Source organism: Megalops cyprinoides, chromosome 6 (genome assembly GCF_013368585.1).
Source record: "Megalops cyprinoides isolate fMegCyp1 chromosome 6, fMegCyp1.pri, whole genome shotgun sequence".
Lineage (NCBI taxonomy): Eukaryota > Metazoa > Chordata > Actinopteri > Elopiformes > Megalopidae > Megalops > Megalops cyprinoides.
Window position 1 is genome coordinate 10,634,083 of NC_050588.1, and position 17,630 is coordinate 10,651,712.

General features: G+C 46.9%; 1 protein-coding gene across 2 annotated transcripts in view; it reads right to left on the bottom strand.

The window, feature by feature from the left end:
• sort1a (sortilin 1a) overlaps positions 1-17,630 on the bottom strand; it is a 41,442-nt gene that overhangs the window by 11,050 nt on the left and 12,762 nt on the right. For both annotated transcript variants that reach the window (XM_036530968.1, XM_036530967.1), the window contains exons 2-10: positions 11,556-11,615; positions 6,916-6,989; positions 6,510-6,612; positions 5,945-6,106; positions 5,541-5,614; positions 2,981-3,030; positions 2,750-2,877; positions 1,903-2,047; positions 1,338-1,493 (exon numbers count right to left, since the gene is read on the bottom strand). In XM_036530968.1, the coding sequence (XP_036386861.1) occupies positions 1,338-1,493; positions 1,903-2,047; positions 2,750-2,877; positions 2,981-3,030; positions 5,541-5,614; positions 5,945-6,106; positions 6,510-6,612; positions 6,916-6,989; positions 11,556-11,615 (952 nt within the window). The remainder of the gene's footprint in view (positions 1-1,337; positions 1,494-1,902; positions 2,048-2,749; positions 2,878-2,980; positions 3,031-5,540; positions 5,615-5,944; positions 6,107-6,509; positions 6,613-6,915; positions 6,990-11,555; positions 11,616-17,630) is intronic.

Here is a 17,630-nt window from a genome sequence, read left to right on the forward strand (position 1 = left end):
CTGAAATTCTTGTGCATAGCTCACTGGGTCAGCTTTTATGAAAAAAAAAACAGGCAAAGAAAGGCAATAAAAAGTGCAGTATAAAAAATAAGTAATATATACACCCTGTATAAAAAGTACATACTATGAATAATACACACGATACACACTATATAAAAATACACACTATGAATTATTGCACAAAAAATTATTGCACTATTGAATTCAATTATTGCACTAACCAAAACAAAACAGTGGACTTGAAAACTCTGTATGACAGAGACCCGGAGAGGAGAGGGTAGTTGAATACAAAATACTAAATCCCAGTCCATAGGTGTAAGAGTATTGTGAGGTGTTAAGCGTCCATGGTGTGAATAAGGTGGGGGGGTGTGGTATGTCCTTTGCAATCAGGGAGGCTAATTCTACCCAACGTCAACGACTAGAGATAATGGCTTCAATCAAGAAAGACTGGCATCTTCCAGACATCGCATCTCAACAACTTGCAAGAGGACTACTTTCCATAATGCAAGTCAACAAAAGAAGGGCGCACCATATGCATGTTCTGGACTGGTCGCCAACCTCATTTCAGTAGGATGTTTGTAGTCTGAGGGCAGTTCACAATAAAAAAAATAAAACAAAGAAAAAAAAATGTAAAGGAAGTGCTCAAATTTTAAGACAAAGGAGGAAGCTCAAAACAAAGTGACCATTGTGCATTTTGAAAAACACGTAAAACCTCTTCCTGTTGCCCTAGACAGCATTGACAGTATTACTACCCTACACATTGTCATTTACTCACAGTAAAAGCACTGCTTGCACACTTGCATTTCTCTGCTCCATTAATCTCCCTGTGACAGTGTACCGAGGGCATGAATGCATTTGGAGGCCACTGTTTTATCCGTCTCCCTGTCTCTATCTGTAACTCTCTCGCTCCGCGGAGCGGAAGATAGATACCCTTCTCCTTCCAGCAGAGGTTTGGCCGAGACGCGGCCCCGCGGTGCGTGCCAGGCGTCCCGGCCGTTGCAGCGCTCTCTCGCCTGGCGCTCCCACCCGGCACTCTCACCAGCGCCCTGCATTACTCAGCTGGCAGATTAGAAGTGCCGCCGGAGGCACAGACGTCTCTGTTGCTCTGCGCCTGCTACGTGCTAACGTGACGGTGCTGGAAAGAGTCGCGTGGCTTAAACTGAGATAGTGTTACGCTGCAGTAACTCGGCCCCGTCTCAGGCTTCGGATGGAACAATATGACCGGAGGTGGCTGACACGCGTCCAGACACGGTCATGTACAGAGGTAGGCCGACGCCCCAATAGGCAGATTGCCCTCGTCCCAGTCACCCTTCTCGGGCCTGTGCGTTGCTCCTCACCTTCGGCCAGGACGCTGGTCATGTAGACGCCCCGCAGCGAGGTGACATTGGTGAAGTCGGTGTCGCCCCCCGTGGTGGTGTAGAGGTGGCGCTCCAGGGACTTGGAGTAGACGGTGCCGCGGTCGTCCGATACGAAGATGGTGCCGAACCCCGTGTCTGCGGGCAGAGGCGTAGAGCACAACGGTCAGACACATTCAGACCTCAGAGCGAACTTACACATCAGTTCCAGTACACAACGTGCCACCGTGAAGCAGCCTTTCCCCCACTTCATTTTCACAGTGAGTCATAAATAATGTATGTGCAAATCGTCTGTAACATTAGAACAGATGCGTAAGTATTGATTAAAGTGTACCATTCATCGTCCAGCTTGCTGTTCTATCCATTACAGCTGGTTGTTTGCCTCACAGGAACTGTATTTCGCAGGAACTGTATTTCGCATCTCGGATTACACTGAGGGACGGCTTTTTTAAACGGACACGTCCCCCCCAGACAAAGTGCTTGGTAGTGTCGGGTAAAGTGAAAAGGGGCTCTGCCGGCACCCTGGGGGAGCTAAGGGGGCACTGACCGCCTGGCTCGTCCACATGCATGAAGACCATGTCATCACTGGCCGCCAAGATGGAGTAGAACTGCTCGTGTCCCACAGGGGGCAGCTGGGCCATGTTCCATGTCTCGCCCTGGTCCACCGAGACGTGGATCATGCGCAGGGTACCCTGGGAGATTCACACATGGACCAGTTACACATACACATGCATGCACACAATGTCCTGATACACATCATATGTAGATCACAGTAACAAATCTAACCGAGAAAAACCTGTTATCAAAAATAACCTAGAAAAAAATGTTTGAGCTAACCAATTCTTGATGTCAGGGGACTGACTACTCAGTACATGTTTGTCACTGTATGTCCCAGCACTCTACCTGGGATGAGGATGTCCCCAGCCTTAGAACCATAATTAGTCTCTCCCAGCAATACTGTGGCAGTCCTCACAAAATTAGGGCCTTCCCACACCATGGCAACAACAGGACCTGATTTCAGTGCCCTTGGAAATCCTGCTGTCACACTTTAACATCTCTCTCACACACACACACACACACACACACACACACACACACAGACGCACACAGACGCACACAGACGCACACAGACGCACACAGACGCACACACAGCCCTCTCATTCTTCTGTTGTGACTCAGATCATATCTGGTGTTCCTTGGGATATGCACTCACATATCTGTTCCATTAAACCATAACAAACATAATGTAACAAGATAACATTCTCCCTCTCCAAAGCCATGTGGCACAGCTAGTTCAGTTCTAGTCAGTTTACTGAATTCCTAGTCATATCGGACACACACTTACACATGCTCACGTCATGCATAATCACCCAATCTAACCCATGCGCCCTTACCTTGCCGGTCATGACAGAGGCGAAGACGAAGCGCCCGCCCAGCCCGAAGGAGTAGATCTTGGTGCCGATAGTCTTCAAGGTCCGCCCGTAGTCCGAGGTCTTCCTCAGCTCCAGCATGCCCCTGTCACCTGGCAATGCAACACAGGAAGGGGGGGGGGGAGCATTAGTGACGTTCTGTGCCCCGGGCCTTCAGATGCGTGCGTCACTAATGAGTACTGACGGGTCACTCACTGCAGGATCCGTTGGGGTTGGTGGTGAAGAAGATGGTGTTGTCCGTGCCCCTGGAAGCAGACACACAGGCAGACGTGAGACAGCAGTACATTTGTGGTCAAATCGGTGCCCTGCTCTCTTTCCAGTTCACCTCTTTTTTTAGTTCATTTTTTACAGTAGCTTCAGGCCACTTTCAAGGGCCACTTAGCTTACATTTCAACATGTGCCCCCCTCATTCAGCTGCAGGTTTACTGAGGCAACACAGGTACTCAACCGCAGTGCCCCACTGGGAAGCCTGCACCCTCTGGCTAACATGCCCAGCTCCTGAATTGCTGCACTTCACTGCTGCCCGATTTAAAAGCGGCCTACAATTGATGTTACAGCTTTTTTGAAGAGAGCAGAAATCAAACTCAAACTCTCAAACCTTGAGTCTCTTATACCTTCATACAGCCACTAAATTTCGCTTCACGCCAGGCTGTACCACAGCTGGAGCATGCAAGACTCTGCTTGTCAGTTTGCATTTGGTGCATCTGCAGACGTGCTGTTAAACTAATCATTATGCTCAGAACTGTTTGAGCAGTAGCAGTAAGACCCTCTCTTCTGATGAGCTTGGATCAAACACCTTGCAGTCTGGTGTGTCTGAGGGCGTCCCCTTCTATAAATAAGGACCCCAGAGGTTATATTGCCAGATGTAAGCTGCAGGGTGGTGTTTGTGCTGGATGGCTGCGTGAGGTGTGTCTCTCAGTGCTCCCCCCCCCCCCAGTCTGTTCCGGCCTCAACGGGGCAGAATGACCCATCTCGCTGCATTGCGCTGCGGATCCTCTATCCAACTGTGACATCTTTCCTTTTATGGATCACCGCAGAGCGCTCGCTGAAATTTATCGTAGCGCTTCGGTATTGACAATCACTCATTATTACTGAGTGATTGTCCTGTGCTCTGTGTGTGCTATATGTCCCTCCAGCTCGACGGCATGCACTTTTTGTAAGTCAGGATAAGAGCGCCTGTCGCGTAACCGGACAGTGATGCGAGGAGGCTTATAAAGCCATGTTTAAAGGGATTTTGAGGCAGGCCCCGCTTCTGAATCCGTTCGCACGGTTCAGCCGAGGTTACCCAGCGGTACAGTACCCTCTGCTCTCAGCAGCGGCGGTTGCGCTGGCTGCCTTCACCCGTCAGCCGGAGCTTAAAATAAGCGCAACGCGATACATCCCCTGGAAAGATGCTTTAGAGGAGACGTGGCTGAGCCCGCCTCCTTTTGATCCGTTGTCTCTCTTATCTTTTTCGTGGGGCTTTCAGAGTGATGCAGCTGCCTTCGGAGTGTGCAGACTTCATTGTCTGACGAGTGGAGATTAGAGTGTTATTTCAAACATTCTTCACTGGGGGGAAAAAAAAGACGTGAAACTCTGAGAAACTGCTCTAGTTTACTAAGTAAGCCTTTGCAAACAAGCCTGTTTCAGGGTCATCTAGCTGGTGCATGCTTGTTCAAGTAAATCCCAACAAACACTTTGTCTGGGATTAATACTTGGTGAACTGTATCAGGGACTTAGTCAAAACCGTCAGAACTAAAGTATTTTGCTGTGTGTACTACTAGAAAGTAATGTGAACAAGTGATGTTTTCTTTTTTAGAGAAAAGCACTTTAAACAGAGAAAGTTTGGGAAAAAGAATCGCCTTATGAAACAGCCACACACGGCTGACCTTGACAAACATTTCTTTGGCGTTGTTCGAACCATTGTTATTCAAATGCATGCAAGGAGTTTATCTGGCGCAACCAGGCACAGCTACAGTACACAAATATGCACTTTGAAAGCGGTTCAAGCAAAAACCCCTGGAACTAACCACATTAAAAGTGCACACATGACCTGATTGCGGAATCCGACCTACATTGTTTGAATGTGCAGTTAGAGGCCGTGGTCTGCAGCATTCAGGCAATTGCTGCGGCTTTAATGTTTACTATCACACCCTACCGGAGGCTAGGATGTGTGTGTAAATGATTACAGCGGGGCTTTACAGGGTTTAACTATTTACGTGCTATGAGAAATAATACCAAATAAGGATGCTGGGGACCAGCAGTGCAGTTTCTGGCAGAAATATAGCAGTTGTTGATTTCCTTGATTTTCTTTCATAAAGGACCTTGTGAATTTTTTTGCATAACAAATGACACTAGGGTTGAAAATTCACCTAGAAGCTGCAGATACAATCACATTCTGTTAGGTTAATAATTATGATGGAAGTTTGAAGTTCAGCCTTTGGATAATAAGCCATATAAAAAAAGATGACAAAGTGCAGGCCTTTTTGACCACTAGGGGGCGCGTGTCAAGCAAGTGCAATCTACAAAAAAAAAAAAACAGGACCTTTTCACCTGCCTGCCAAATTAAGTGGACAGATGTCCATTGATAAGCGAGGCAGCTGACCCCTGGCTCTTCCCCCCTGAGGGAGCTGAGCATATGCTCTTGTTTGTGTTTTGTGGCTGATGGCAGGATTAGTGTTCGATGTACACTAAAGCTCCTGGGATCACATTGACCTCCTGCCCCCCCCGTGCCGTTCTGTCCAAGGTCATAAAGTGCGTTGGCGCACGGCCTTACCATTTCACCAGGCACACCATGTCGTGGATCTTCTTCCAGTTTTCACCAAAGTCCACGGACACCCACAGGTCATACTGAAAGAGTGAGAGAGAGAGAGAGAGACCCAGAGGCCTTCTGAGGCCGTTCAGCTACGTGCTCATGATAGATAAAAAAAAAAAAAACAATATCTGAGCTGCTCTCAACACGATCAATGCATAGTTAAGTACATTATGCTGCCTTGATCAAAGGCTACAGTTATATGGGGGGAGGGGGGGTTGCGGGGGCAGCACAGATGCAGTGGCATCTCATTGACAGGAGTGATTCAGAGGTTTTGAGGAGTGGGGGGAGGGCGTGATCTGGACGGCAGCGTGTGGGCGCGGGTGTGGGAGGCGCGGGAACGGGCCCTCGCTCTCTCTCTCTCTCACCGTGATGCTGATGACCAGGAGCACGTTGGCGTCGCGGGGGTTGTAGCTGATCTGCATCAGCGGGTGGAAGGGCAGGTCCGAGTGCATGAAGCTGTTCCCGAAATCCATCGAGCGGAAGATCCGGGACCCCTTGTTCCCCGACACGTCGCCTGTGAGGATCACCTGTGGGGCGGGGGGTACAATTCACGACCGCACCCATTCTGAATCCCATACACATACATCTCTCCTTTGTCACAACACAGCCTCCTGTGCAAAAGATTCATTGTAGTGCAGCAAGCTTGTGGCCCTGATTCTCCATTAAACAGCATGAGGACATTCTCTGTACTGCAAAGGCTCTATAATAAGGCCTAATTATGGATCCCTACTTTAGCTCAACACCAAGGGAGCGCAGCATGTATAGCCATGGGCGTTACTCTGTATACAAAGTATAGAAATAGCTGTGTCATACAGACTACCACTGCAGCATTGTTCAGACACCATCTTTCCTTTAAAACCCTGGCTCCGTTGAAAAGTGTGGAAAGAGAATAAGGCAGTTACAGTGATCTCCAGCAGGTCTTCCACCCACCTTCCCAGAATTCTCCGGTCCGATGGCAATGCCATATTCAGTGCGGATGAAGGTGTTGTTGATAAGGTTTGTAACATCCTGGAAAGACTTCCCGTAGTTCTCACTGACAGAGGAAAAAACAAATGAGACATGGATTTCAATACTGCCAAACTGGCCCAAAAAGAAAAAGAAAAACAATCAATCGTACTCCATGATGCACCAAACTGAAACTACTTGACAACTACATCAATGTTCTCATTCTATTCCCAATGACTTGTGCATTGCTTTTTTTTTTAGCAAGACAAACACAATTTGTCCATGAAGCATTTCAGCTGTGAGGAAAATATTGATTGAGTGACTATTACTATTACATTTCAGAGTGAATTCTCTCCCTGACTGCTGAGAGCCACACCAGGCGGGCACTCACCTTCTGTACAGCTTGGACTGGCCAAACCTCAGCATGAAAAAGGGCACCTGGAATGTCGTCAGGGCCAGCACGACCTGTTTCGAGAACACGTTAGCAAGGACCAACAGGCAAACTTAAAGACTCACATTCTTTTGTCTCCTTGGGATTCATCCGACTTTTTTTCTTTAACGGTGGAGAAGAAAATAAGCATTAGTGATTACGTGAGCAGGGAGAGAGAGAGAGACTGATGGAAGGTCAGCTGAAGGAGGTCACCGCCCCAGCTGCCATGCACTGACCCCGAGTCAAGGTGGCCAAACATGGAGCCTCGCTGTGTGAGGCGACCAACCCCGCTGCCCCAGTTTAAGCTTCTCTTTATGCAAGGGCTCTAATCGCTGTTTACATTATACATGACCCTGATGGGCATCTCTGATCATCTACAGCGGCAAGTCTCATTGGCTAACAGCAACGCGCTAGGACAACCTGATATCTCGCGCGCGCGCGCGCGCACACACACACACACACACACACACACACACACACACACACACACACACACACACACACACACACACACACACACACACACACAATCTCAGGATGGGATGATGCAGTAGTTGGGGGGTGGAACAGCTGTCTGCCTGCCCCGGTCCATCTGCCTGCAGGAGGAAACAGCAGGAGCACAGAGCTATGGAAAGGCGGGGGGGGTGGATGAGGCAAGAACTTCTCTGACAGAAAGCGAGAGAGCAGAGGAATGAGAGCAAGAGAGGGAGGGAGGGAGGGAGAGAGAGACTGTGTGTGTGTGTGTGTGTGTGTGTGTGTGTGAGAGAGAGAGAGAGAGAGAGAGAAAAGCTGGGCACGGCTGGTTTTCTGGCACAGGGCCCGACCAGATGACAATTGTGCCGTTTAATTAGGATCAAAATCAAGCCGCGCTGCTGCCGAAGGTCGCACACAAGTCAGAGCCGAAGCTCAACCGCCGCACCGAGCCCGAGGTGCGCCTTCTCTCTCCATTTGCCTCATATTCCCTCCCTTTCTTCTGTCTGACACACACTTCCAAGTATTTACTCCGTGGAGAACCGCATACCATCATGTGAGGGGCACTGCTCAAACTCATAATTTTCAGCCCGACCTAGTCTGTGGAATTTTAATATGTAACTCAAGAATGGGCAACTTCAATGTAGAAACGAGCCGCAAATTGCCTGAAATGGGCAGCTGAGTGCTTTAGAATGCCTTCATACTTTTCGAAGTATGCACTTAAATGCATTCCTTTTCACACTCTAATAGCACTTAAACAAAAGCAAAGTCATTACTTGTTAAAAAAAAAAAAACTAACAAAAAAAGCCTAATGCCTGGATTCTCTCCTTTTGGATTCAGCTACTGTCAACCAGATCTGTGTGTGGTTGTCTGAAGAAATGGTTTCCCACAATACCTCTGTACTGCCCCAAGAGGACTAATATCAAAACACCTCGCAATAACCTGAGCGTAGGTAGAGGGAATTTTTTGTGCCTAGAGCAGTTTATTACAAAACCTGAAGCTCCTCTATATTGTCTCCAATCGATGCCTTCCTTTTCTATTAGTTTCCTTCTTTTAGTTTTGAGAGCAGCTTGCCTTTTTCCGCATCTTGTACTTATCGTTTTCTGTTTATATTTCTGCCAAGTTTCTGAAGAAGGCCGCGATCTGAACTGGGAGTGGACGGCGGATGTGGTGAGCTGCCAACCCCTGATGACTGGACCGACGCACTAACAGGCAGGGTTACAAGTCATCATGTGTGACTTCTCCTTTGCAAGCCACGCTCGTCAAACATCACCCTCCCCTTCTGTAAGACACAGCCACAGAGCGGCCCCGCGGAGCCTCACCTTTGCGGCTCTCGCTCCACTCTCAGGGGTGTTAGCGGTGGGGGCTGCATTCCTGAAAACGAGGGGTCAGACTCACAGCCTGGGAAACACTGGCGCTTCTCTGCGGGAGGGGGGGGGGGATGAGTTCCTGCACTGCAGGAAGGCATTTGCTATTTTCTCCCACCGGGAAGGAGACCGCGGCGCATACAGGCTGTCTTTGAAAAGGTTGGAGGCTGGCTCTGGAGCGACACTCGTCAGCCGCTTCTGCCGACCACCGGGGGTGAATGCTGTACGTGAGGGGCCTCTAGCAGCGACGAGGGAAGACGCGCTTTTAAACAGGACGAGTTTTCTGTGTCCTGTCTGTGAAGTGTAAGTTCAGACCCACTGAAGCTCTGAACTTACACTGAAACTGAAACCATTGGGACATGACAAGAGCTTCAAAAAGATGTGACATTGACAGGGATAGGGATATTAACCGGGTGAATCTCCATTATCTGCACCTCTTTGAATAGCTAAGCCACAACCTTAAGTACAGAAGGAACTGTAAAAACACCAAAACAAAGTGTTCAGACGCAGCAAGACAATTTCTTCTAATCAGCCAAGAAGTGGCAACACAGGGCAGAACAGGGAAGAATGTGACAGGGATGTGCTCCAACATTAATCAGGGTAATTGTTTCTATGATAACATACCCATCCCTACATAGAGTTCCCATAAAAACCATAATATATGCGTTGGTGATGTAGCCACTGATTACCATTTCGATTCATGATGGTGAATGTAATTCTTAAGCCTGTGGATCCATTAAGCCCAGTGACACCTTTAGTCAACCATTAAAAACAGAAAAAATTCCTCTTGATAATTATCTTGACACATACATTAGTCTGTTGTTTAAATGTCACTATTTCAACATAATCACACAATTTGCTGTTCAGTACTTCCTGTTGGCGATTTTGAAAGAAACAAAAACTTTGATCGTTGAGCAACCTCAGAAGATATGAAGAATATGTAAACAGTAAATGGCAGTTTAACTGGGAAGAATTGAGGGAACTATTATATGCGTTATTTGTGTTTTTATAGTAATATTTCCTCTTTGAAAAGCTTTGCGTTTTCAGTCATGATGGGCTGCCGAGTGGTTCAGATGGTAAAGGAGCTCGATTTAAGCACAGGCAGGGCCCTACACCCTAGGTCTGAAATCAGCCGTGTCATTTCCCAACAGTGACCATGAGCCAGCATCAGCAGAACATATTTGCTTGAATTTTGCCAGAGATAGGGGAATGTAGGTCGGCAAGGGCCGCCCTCTTTGCTCCACTCTCCGCACCCGGCGTCTCGTACGGGTACCTATGGACTCAGAGCCAGAACAACGTGCCTACCTTACAGCAGCATTTGCCTCCTGGTGGCACTTGTAGTGTAAAAAGTCGTTGCATTAGGCACTAGTGCATATGAAGGAGACACTCCTTGGCCCATGCTTTTACATGGTTGTCGCTGTCGTGGTGACAAGCTTGGTAAATTGGCCGCTACTAAAAGTTGTGTGTAACGGGCAGCTAAAGAGTTCAGTCATTACCAGATAGGTCATGATCAACACATTTGACTATGCACACTCTGAATACATAACATGCAACAGCAACAATGTTAATTCAAATCATTTATAGCCTACACATTCCAGTGCCTTTTTTCTTATTTTACGATGATATGAAATGTGCATTAGTTCATGTAGCATTATTTCTTTGTTGTATTTTATTTCTGGAAATGCTGGTGGTACTGGTGTTTTCAAACTTAATCCAGCATCCTTCACCACTGAAAATAACACGGTGATAAATTGATAAAAATGTTAAGTGAGAGGTTAATCTTAAATTTTAACTGACATAAAAGCTGGCATGTATATCTGAAATACAGTCCAGCCCAGATTTGATGGGCTTAATTAATTCCAAAACAATAAAAAGCAGCTGCATTAAAGACTAATTACTGCATAATTTCTTCTGCTCTAAGGTCTCTGCTTCCAGCATGTCTTACTGAACAATACCTGTGTCATCACCCATCCTTCTTGAATTCTGCATCTGTTAATGTTCTGGACTTCCAATCAATGTCATTTTGAGCTAGCCAGTCATCCAGCCAATCCATTCGGATGCAGTTTAACCCTTTCCCCCAGCATGACTTATTTCAGCTCGTGCACACTTGCTGTTCTAGAATTTGGGTAAGACTGCTCCTTTGACCTTATTTTGTTTGAAGTATTTTCAGGATGAATAAGCTTGCTTTATCCGTGGATACATCAGTGCAACTGCGCTGCTTGGTTGACTCAAATAGCAAGTAAATTTGATGTACTGAAATATTTAATCACACCCAGAAACACAGGATTTCAGTACTGTAATAACTCACACGTTATTAAGCGTTTCACCACCACATTTGCTGTCTAATGTTAAATTGCTGTTTCCTCAAAGCTAACATTAGCTAGAATTTTTCTGATTTGGGAGTCAGAACTGTGTTATGCTGCAACTTATGTGAATCTGCATTGAAAAACAAATAATCATATTGCATTTGTGGAACGTTTTATGTGGAAAAAGCAGTGGGTTTAGAACAAATGTTTGCTGCGTCACTTGTAAATAGCCATTCTAATCTAGTGTTCTAATCACACCAGTTTGACCGTACGCTGTAGGGACCACTCTAAAATGGTCACACCCCTTTGACCGTACGCGCGAAAGGGTTAAAAAAGATAATCCAATGTTGCGCTGCCTTACCTCTCCCCTTTCTCAATTTTAGACATCAGCCAGGTGGAAAAGAAAGTGACACATCACATGCAATGTAAAACAAACAAAAAAAAATGCAGTACTCACCCCTGTGCCGTCCCCCACCCAGGCCAGTGACACCGAGCCACTCAGGTCATTGAAGACATACTGTGAATGGAAAGCAAAGAGAGGCTTTAAAGCGTGCTCAGCATCTCCGTTCCCATCCATCACCACACAGCTTCCATTCATGAACCGGGTACGACACAGCGCACTCCTCGCTGGAAGACCTGCGGGGAGAATTGGTCGCTCAGTCGCCCGCCTCAGGGAGACAGGCCGTCGTTTGAGCGACTGGTCTTGGACACAGTGCCAGGGATTTGCATTGTCTCTGGAGAGGCTGAAATGCCTGCAGATCTTGTTCGTACTCCTCTTGTCACAAGCGGCATAGAATTGGCCAGGACAAAGATTTGAGAGGGGGCTTTGCGTGAGGTTGCTTTGTGAGAGACATCTGCACAAACTCCTTGATCAGACAATCGGGACAGTTTCAGTCCAATAACATGGGGAGCAACCAAATATTCGATTATGAGATCACTAACGGATACCCTGGATCAGGTTTCAAATGCTTGTTAACTGACCAAAAAAAAAATCTGAAAAAAAATCTAAAAAATCTAGTTTCATTCTTTCTCATCAATATTCATGAAGGAGAGCTTATGAGCCCTGCATAAATAAACAGAAAATGAATCAGCATTCATTCCCCTGCCTCAGAAAGTGAGAGTGAGCGCAGACCTCTTCGGAGGGAGTCATTACTTCAACAGCATGACACCTGGGGTTACACACAGAGCTGGTGGAGACAAGTGGTGTTTGATTATTGCAATATTCAACCACTGAAGCCACCCTGCATTATACCAACATGCTCAGTGCCTAAAATTATCTGTACGGGCATCATTAAACCATATCAGGGTACGCTCAGGGTTTGGACTGATACGGTGCCCCGCAGTAGGCCAGTGTGCCATGTGTAAAATCATGTGTGCCAAAAAACGCACACTGCCAAAAACCAAACCCCCCCCCAGACAGTGACAGAAACGCTGACTCACTCTACCCTGTAGTCCTTCTGCATTTCCGTTCCCCGTGAAGGCCGTTTTCAAACCACTTCGGAGGGAAACCAAGCCGCTGACAGAATCTATTATTAAAGCCCCCTGAGAGATTCTGTTGTGGAATAACTTTGCCTCGTTTCAGGATTCACAGACAGCAGTTACTGAACAGCGGGCGTAGATGCCAAAAGCTGTTAAACTGAAGTTAAAGATCTTTGCTGTAGTGTGGCATGGGGACACATGAAGACAAGGACAAGTACAGGGAGTGTCCAATATGTATGTTCACTGAGATATTCTAGATACATCTAGATACATACCACCTAGACTCAGACTAAGAAGCGCATAAAGATTGAAATTTCAGATGCTCCAATGATATTCTTCATCATTTTAAAATAAATGCACAGTAGATATACATTAATTTTTGAGTTTATCTTTCCTTCACCATAACCTGTAAGACACTTACACAACCAAATTTGCAGAATGATTCTACACCCCTCTTAAACAAAGCGTCAACAGACTTTTCACTGTTAAAATGTCAGAAACAATGCGAGGAGGCATTAATATTCACGGCAAAGTTGTTTTGAGATGAGCCTGAAATGTCATGGGGGGGGGGGGGGGGGGGGGGGGATACAGCAGAAAAGTGAAGGCTGTTGCATGAAATAAGATCAATGAGGATCTCTACAAAGAGCAGACGTATTTCGGCTTCAGTTTCGGAGAGGGAGTATAATGCAAACAAATGACACAAGCGAAACGGTAATGAGGGCTCGGCCTGATTGATGGCCGACTTTGCTTTGGATGAAATGAAACTCGGCAGACCTTGCAAATGTAAATGCACTGGGTCTGACGATGCCAAAAGAATACTGCATTAGCCGCTCTTCTTTTCCTCTCCGTAATACCTCCCACATCATTAGGCACCAAATCTTCTTTTAATAGCTAGTTTTTTTTTTTTTAGCCTGTCTGGAATGTTCTTCCTGGACTTTAATATGAACCATAAATAACTCGGCGCTAGGAAAGTGATCCGGCTAAGCCAGCGCTCCGGGGCGGGTAAGACACTCATCAGAACGCACTCACACCTCATTACGGCAACGAAGCTGGTCTTGTTTGCATTCTGTAAACCCTTCGGCCTTCGCAGTGCCCCCGAGCAGAAGCATTTGATTGAGTCAGCTTTCTCCTCTCTCATCTCTGGCTCACTCTCTCACTTCCCCTCTCTCTCTCTCTCCTTCCTGCTCTTTCTCTTCGTTCCTGCACCTGTCCATGTGCATGTGCATAAACACATTCCCAGACATTTAGCACCTTTGAGGAATATAGCATGCATGAACACATTCACCCACAGTTTTTTCCAGGGTGTCTGCTGCTGCTTTCAAAGAGGGCAGGCTTCTTAAACTTGTTTGAAGATTTGGGAGGAGCTGATGCAAAATTATTATGTTTTTCTTTTAAAAAACATACCACAGAACTTGTTTGCTGTGAATTTATGACCTTAAAGACCTTTTGACAAGTCTCGTTTACTGTACAATTGCTGCGAATCCCAGACCACCTTCAGAGGCACAATCTTTTCGCACCAATTCAGCAAGATCACTCCTTAAATTTGCACAGCTGCTTGCAAGCCTATTACAGAGGAAAAAATCTTCATGTTTGTGATTTTCGTTATTGCTGTTTTGTAGAGATCATAACAAAACAAACTGCAGTAAATGATGCCAAATATGTTCAGATCCTGTGCACAGCTCTGGATGCAAAACATCTGTTTGCTTTCTAGCTTGACCTACTGACAATATATGAACATAACCATGCTATGAGTAAACACTGAAAAATACTGGCTGTAGTATTTTACACAGGATAAACAGCTTCTGCTTCACTGGCCTGGGGTTTGGCCAATACTGCCATATATTACAGCTTCACTCTACAGCAACCCCAGGTCATTTTGCTGTGGACGTGCCTTTGGCTGTCTAAATGACAGAGAAGGCGAGTCAGTGGAGGTAGAGCTATAGAAAGAAAGCACTGGCTGGGGCCCTGTCCAGGAGCTGGGATTTTGTGGGGAGGCGGTTGGTTTGTGTTGGGTACGAGCTGAATAACTGAAGCCTGAAAAGATGTTCTTGCTCCCCGCGGGGGGTGCATAGTTCCCCTGTTCCCGCAACGCGGCGGAGAATGTACAGAGAATGTGGCACCACTCTGGGGCGCAGCGCGTGACCCACATTTTTGGCTGCCTGACACGCTGCCAGAGCACGAAGACAGCAGAGAGAGGTTGGTGTCCCAGGGGTGGATGAAAAGAACCCTAATGGCTTACCCTCCTCTTGCACAATTGCAAAGCCACCCCCCCCCTCCACCCCACACACACTTTTTCTGCTGTTGAGCCCCGCTTCAGATCGCAGACAGTGTCAACGTGGGAAGCCACTTCTGCTAAACTTTAGCAAGAGAGGGTGGAAAGGAGGGACAACGTCCACACAGAGTCACAAAGAATGACACAAAACCCACACCAGAGGTTAGCCTCTGCTGCTCTGCTTCATGTGAGGGTGGGAGAGTGAGAAACAGGCTTGTTGGCCACAGTACAGTCGGAGAGAACACTGCCATTCATTTATTTTCCCGAGGAGAAAAGCATGCCGATCGACAGCCGCTTCCAGCCTGGACTCTGAGTTTGTCCCTGATGCTGCAAAGGCACCACTTGTTCTTTTCGTAATGCTGGCAGTCCAACCCAGTGGAATCCTCCCAGCTGCACCGAATTGTGGAAACCGGTGAGATTTCCAGAAATCTCCATCTCTCCAAATGCATTGTGTCATGTGTGGGAACCGACCACGGCCAACCAGATCCAATCCAATAAGAAAAAAAAAAAAAAAAAAAAAAAGTGCCCATGCCTGAGACAGCGGCTTTCGGGATGTCGCCTTCGACAGGCTTCGCATCACACCTGCGTTCAATTACGGAAAATGCGTCAGCTCCAAAACATTCCCTTCCAAGTCTGGATGGACGGAGCACAAACTTCGAGGCTCTTCAAAGGTGCAGCCAAGAGCTGGCCACCCTCTCTCCTTTTATACAGCAAATTGGGAGGCGCGCAGTGGGGTCACGTGACCCAACGCTACACCCACTCCTCAGCCAACCCAGCCCGGGCTTGCCAAGCACAGGCTGACACAGACACTTCAGCTCCGGGGCAGAGTAAAACGAGGTGGGGGGGGGTGGGGAAGGGGAGGGTGGGGGATCTCTGCTTCTGTGCCAATCTACTGCATGGCTTCCTCTTATTCACCCTCCGCCCACACCCCACCCCCTTCCTGCAGTTCCCTAAATTCTGTTGGGATGAGCTCAACGTGTCTGTGCTTTAATCCAGTTTGACACCCACTTGGGGCGCTTGGCAGAACCCCGCGAAATCATTACCACAGCCCTGGCAGAGCCAAGCCGACCAGACTGGCAGGTTTTGTTCCCGCTTTAGATGAAAACATATGACTGAGAAGGAGAAAAGGGGGGAATTGTGGGGGGATTCTAACGTGTGCCATAACAGCTCAGTCTCTGTAGATTTTTTTTTTTTTTTCCCCCTGCTCTTACAGGCCTCGTCTCACCCTGGTTACTCTGCCCTCATCATCCTCGGAGCATCTGGCAATAACCGAGATAAGCCGCAGGGAACCAGCAATGGCTGCTCATGTAACAACAGGAGAAGAGGGAGAATCCCAGCACCCAGCAATGAGGCAGAGCTAGAGTCCACCCCACCCACAGTCCACACACAACCTTCCGCCGACACCCAGTGTTTTGTCTGGCAACCAAGAAGTGTAGATACACAATACTAAATGGACACTAAATTACACAGGACATGACCTCATAACCTGACAACACACATTTCAAGTCACAGGATACAAAACTCTCTTTACGCCACTTCAAAAGCCCCAGGGTGGAGGGGGGGGGGGACACATCCAGCCCCGCTGCACCCCACCCCTTTCCCCAGGATGAAATAAACAAGGTGGCCATGTCAGAGCCCTGACTGTTCAGCTGGGGTGTACTGACACTCGAAAGACTACAGTAGCCTTTTCAGGCTGTGTACAGATAAAGTCGGGGCTGTGAGTGAACGTACTTTGCTGCAGCATAATTAAATCTGTGAGAAATTTAATAACGTCTGCTCCTAGTCACGCTGCCTATACCGTTAGTCAGAACCCTGTTTCCTGCTTGTGGGGCTTCACCAGGGAAGAAAGGGTGTCAACGGACTGCGGAAAATCTAAAATATTCATAGCGGGCAACTATCAGATGACTGCTGTTCTTACTGGCAGCCTCACACGGCTACCTGCACAGCTTTTCAAAGTGTTTAAGTAATATAAGTAAGCCACAAAGGGTGAACTTTAATTTAATCAAAAACCTTCTCTGATGGGACTCTATGTTTTTATCACTAAAAACATTAAATTTGACTGATCAATTCATCAAAAGAACAAACTTGTTATGGTTTGTGAATAAAAATCCATTATACTGGGAATTAGACTGGGAATAATGTAAAAATAAACAATGTCTAAATGACAAAGTCATCATTTAGATGCTGTTCCCCATATAAAATGTGATCAATGGTGCCTCCCTTGAGGCTTAAGATTAATTAGGGAGAGGTTTATCCCTCACATTGTCAGCTAAATGATATCTGGGGCCATGTTAAACTCTGAGCTCCAACGGGCCAAAAATGCAGTTAAAAGATGTGTGTCAGCAGAGCCTTTAAGCCTTTTAAGTGAAACGGAACATTACCAAGTGCCTGATCAAAAGACAGAGAAATATTCTGAATCTTTCTCTATTGACTCCAGAGCAGAAGGTGAAGTGACATGCCTAACTGCCCCTCCTTCCGCAAAACCCAAATGAGAACTAGGAATATTCAGAAAGAATAACAAACAAACAAATGTCAACTAATTCCTGACCTCTCCACTAGACACAAAAACAACACCAGATGCATCATTAGAGTGCTTTTCTTGGTTTTACCTCTTGCTGGAATGCTACCAGAACTGGACCACATGAAGAGAACAGAAAATGTTTTCTGAGTAAATTTCAGCCTCTGTGATGGAAAAGTGAGGGGATGTATCTCAGAGGTTTCTGCTGTGTTTATTGGACAGGCGCTCAGGAAAAAATGCAGACCTCCTCTACAAGCAAAAGC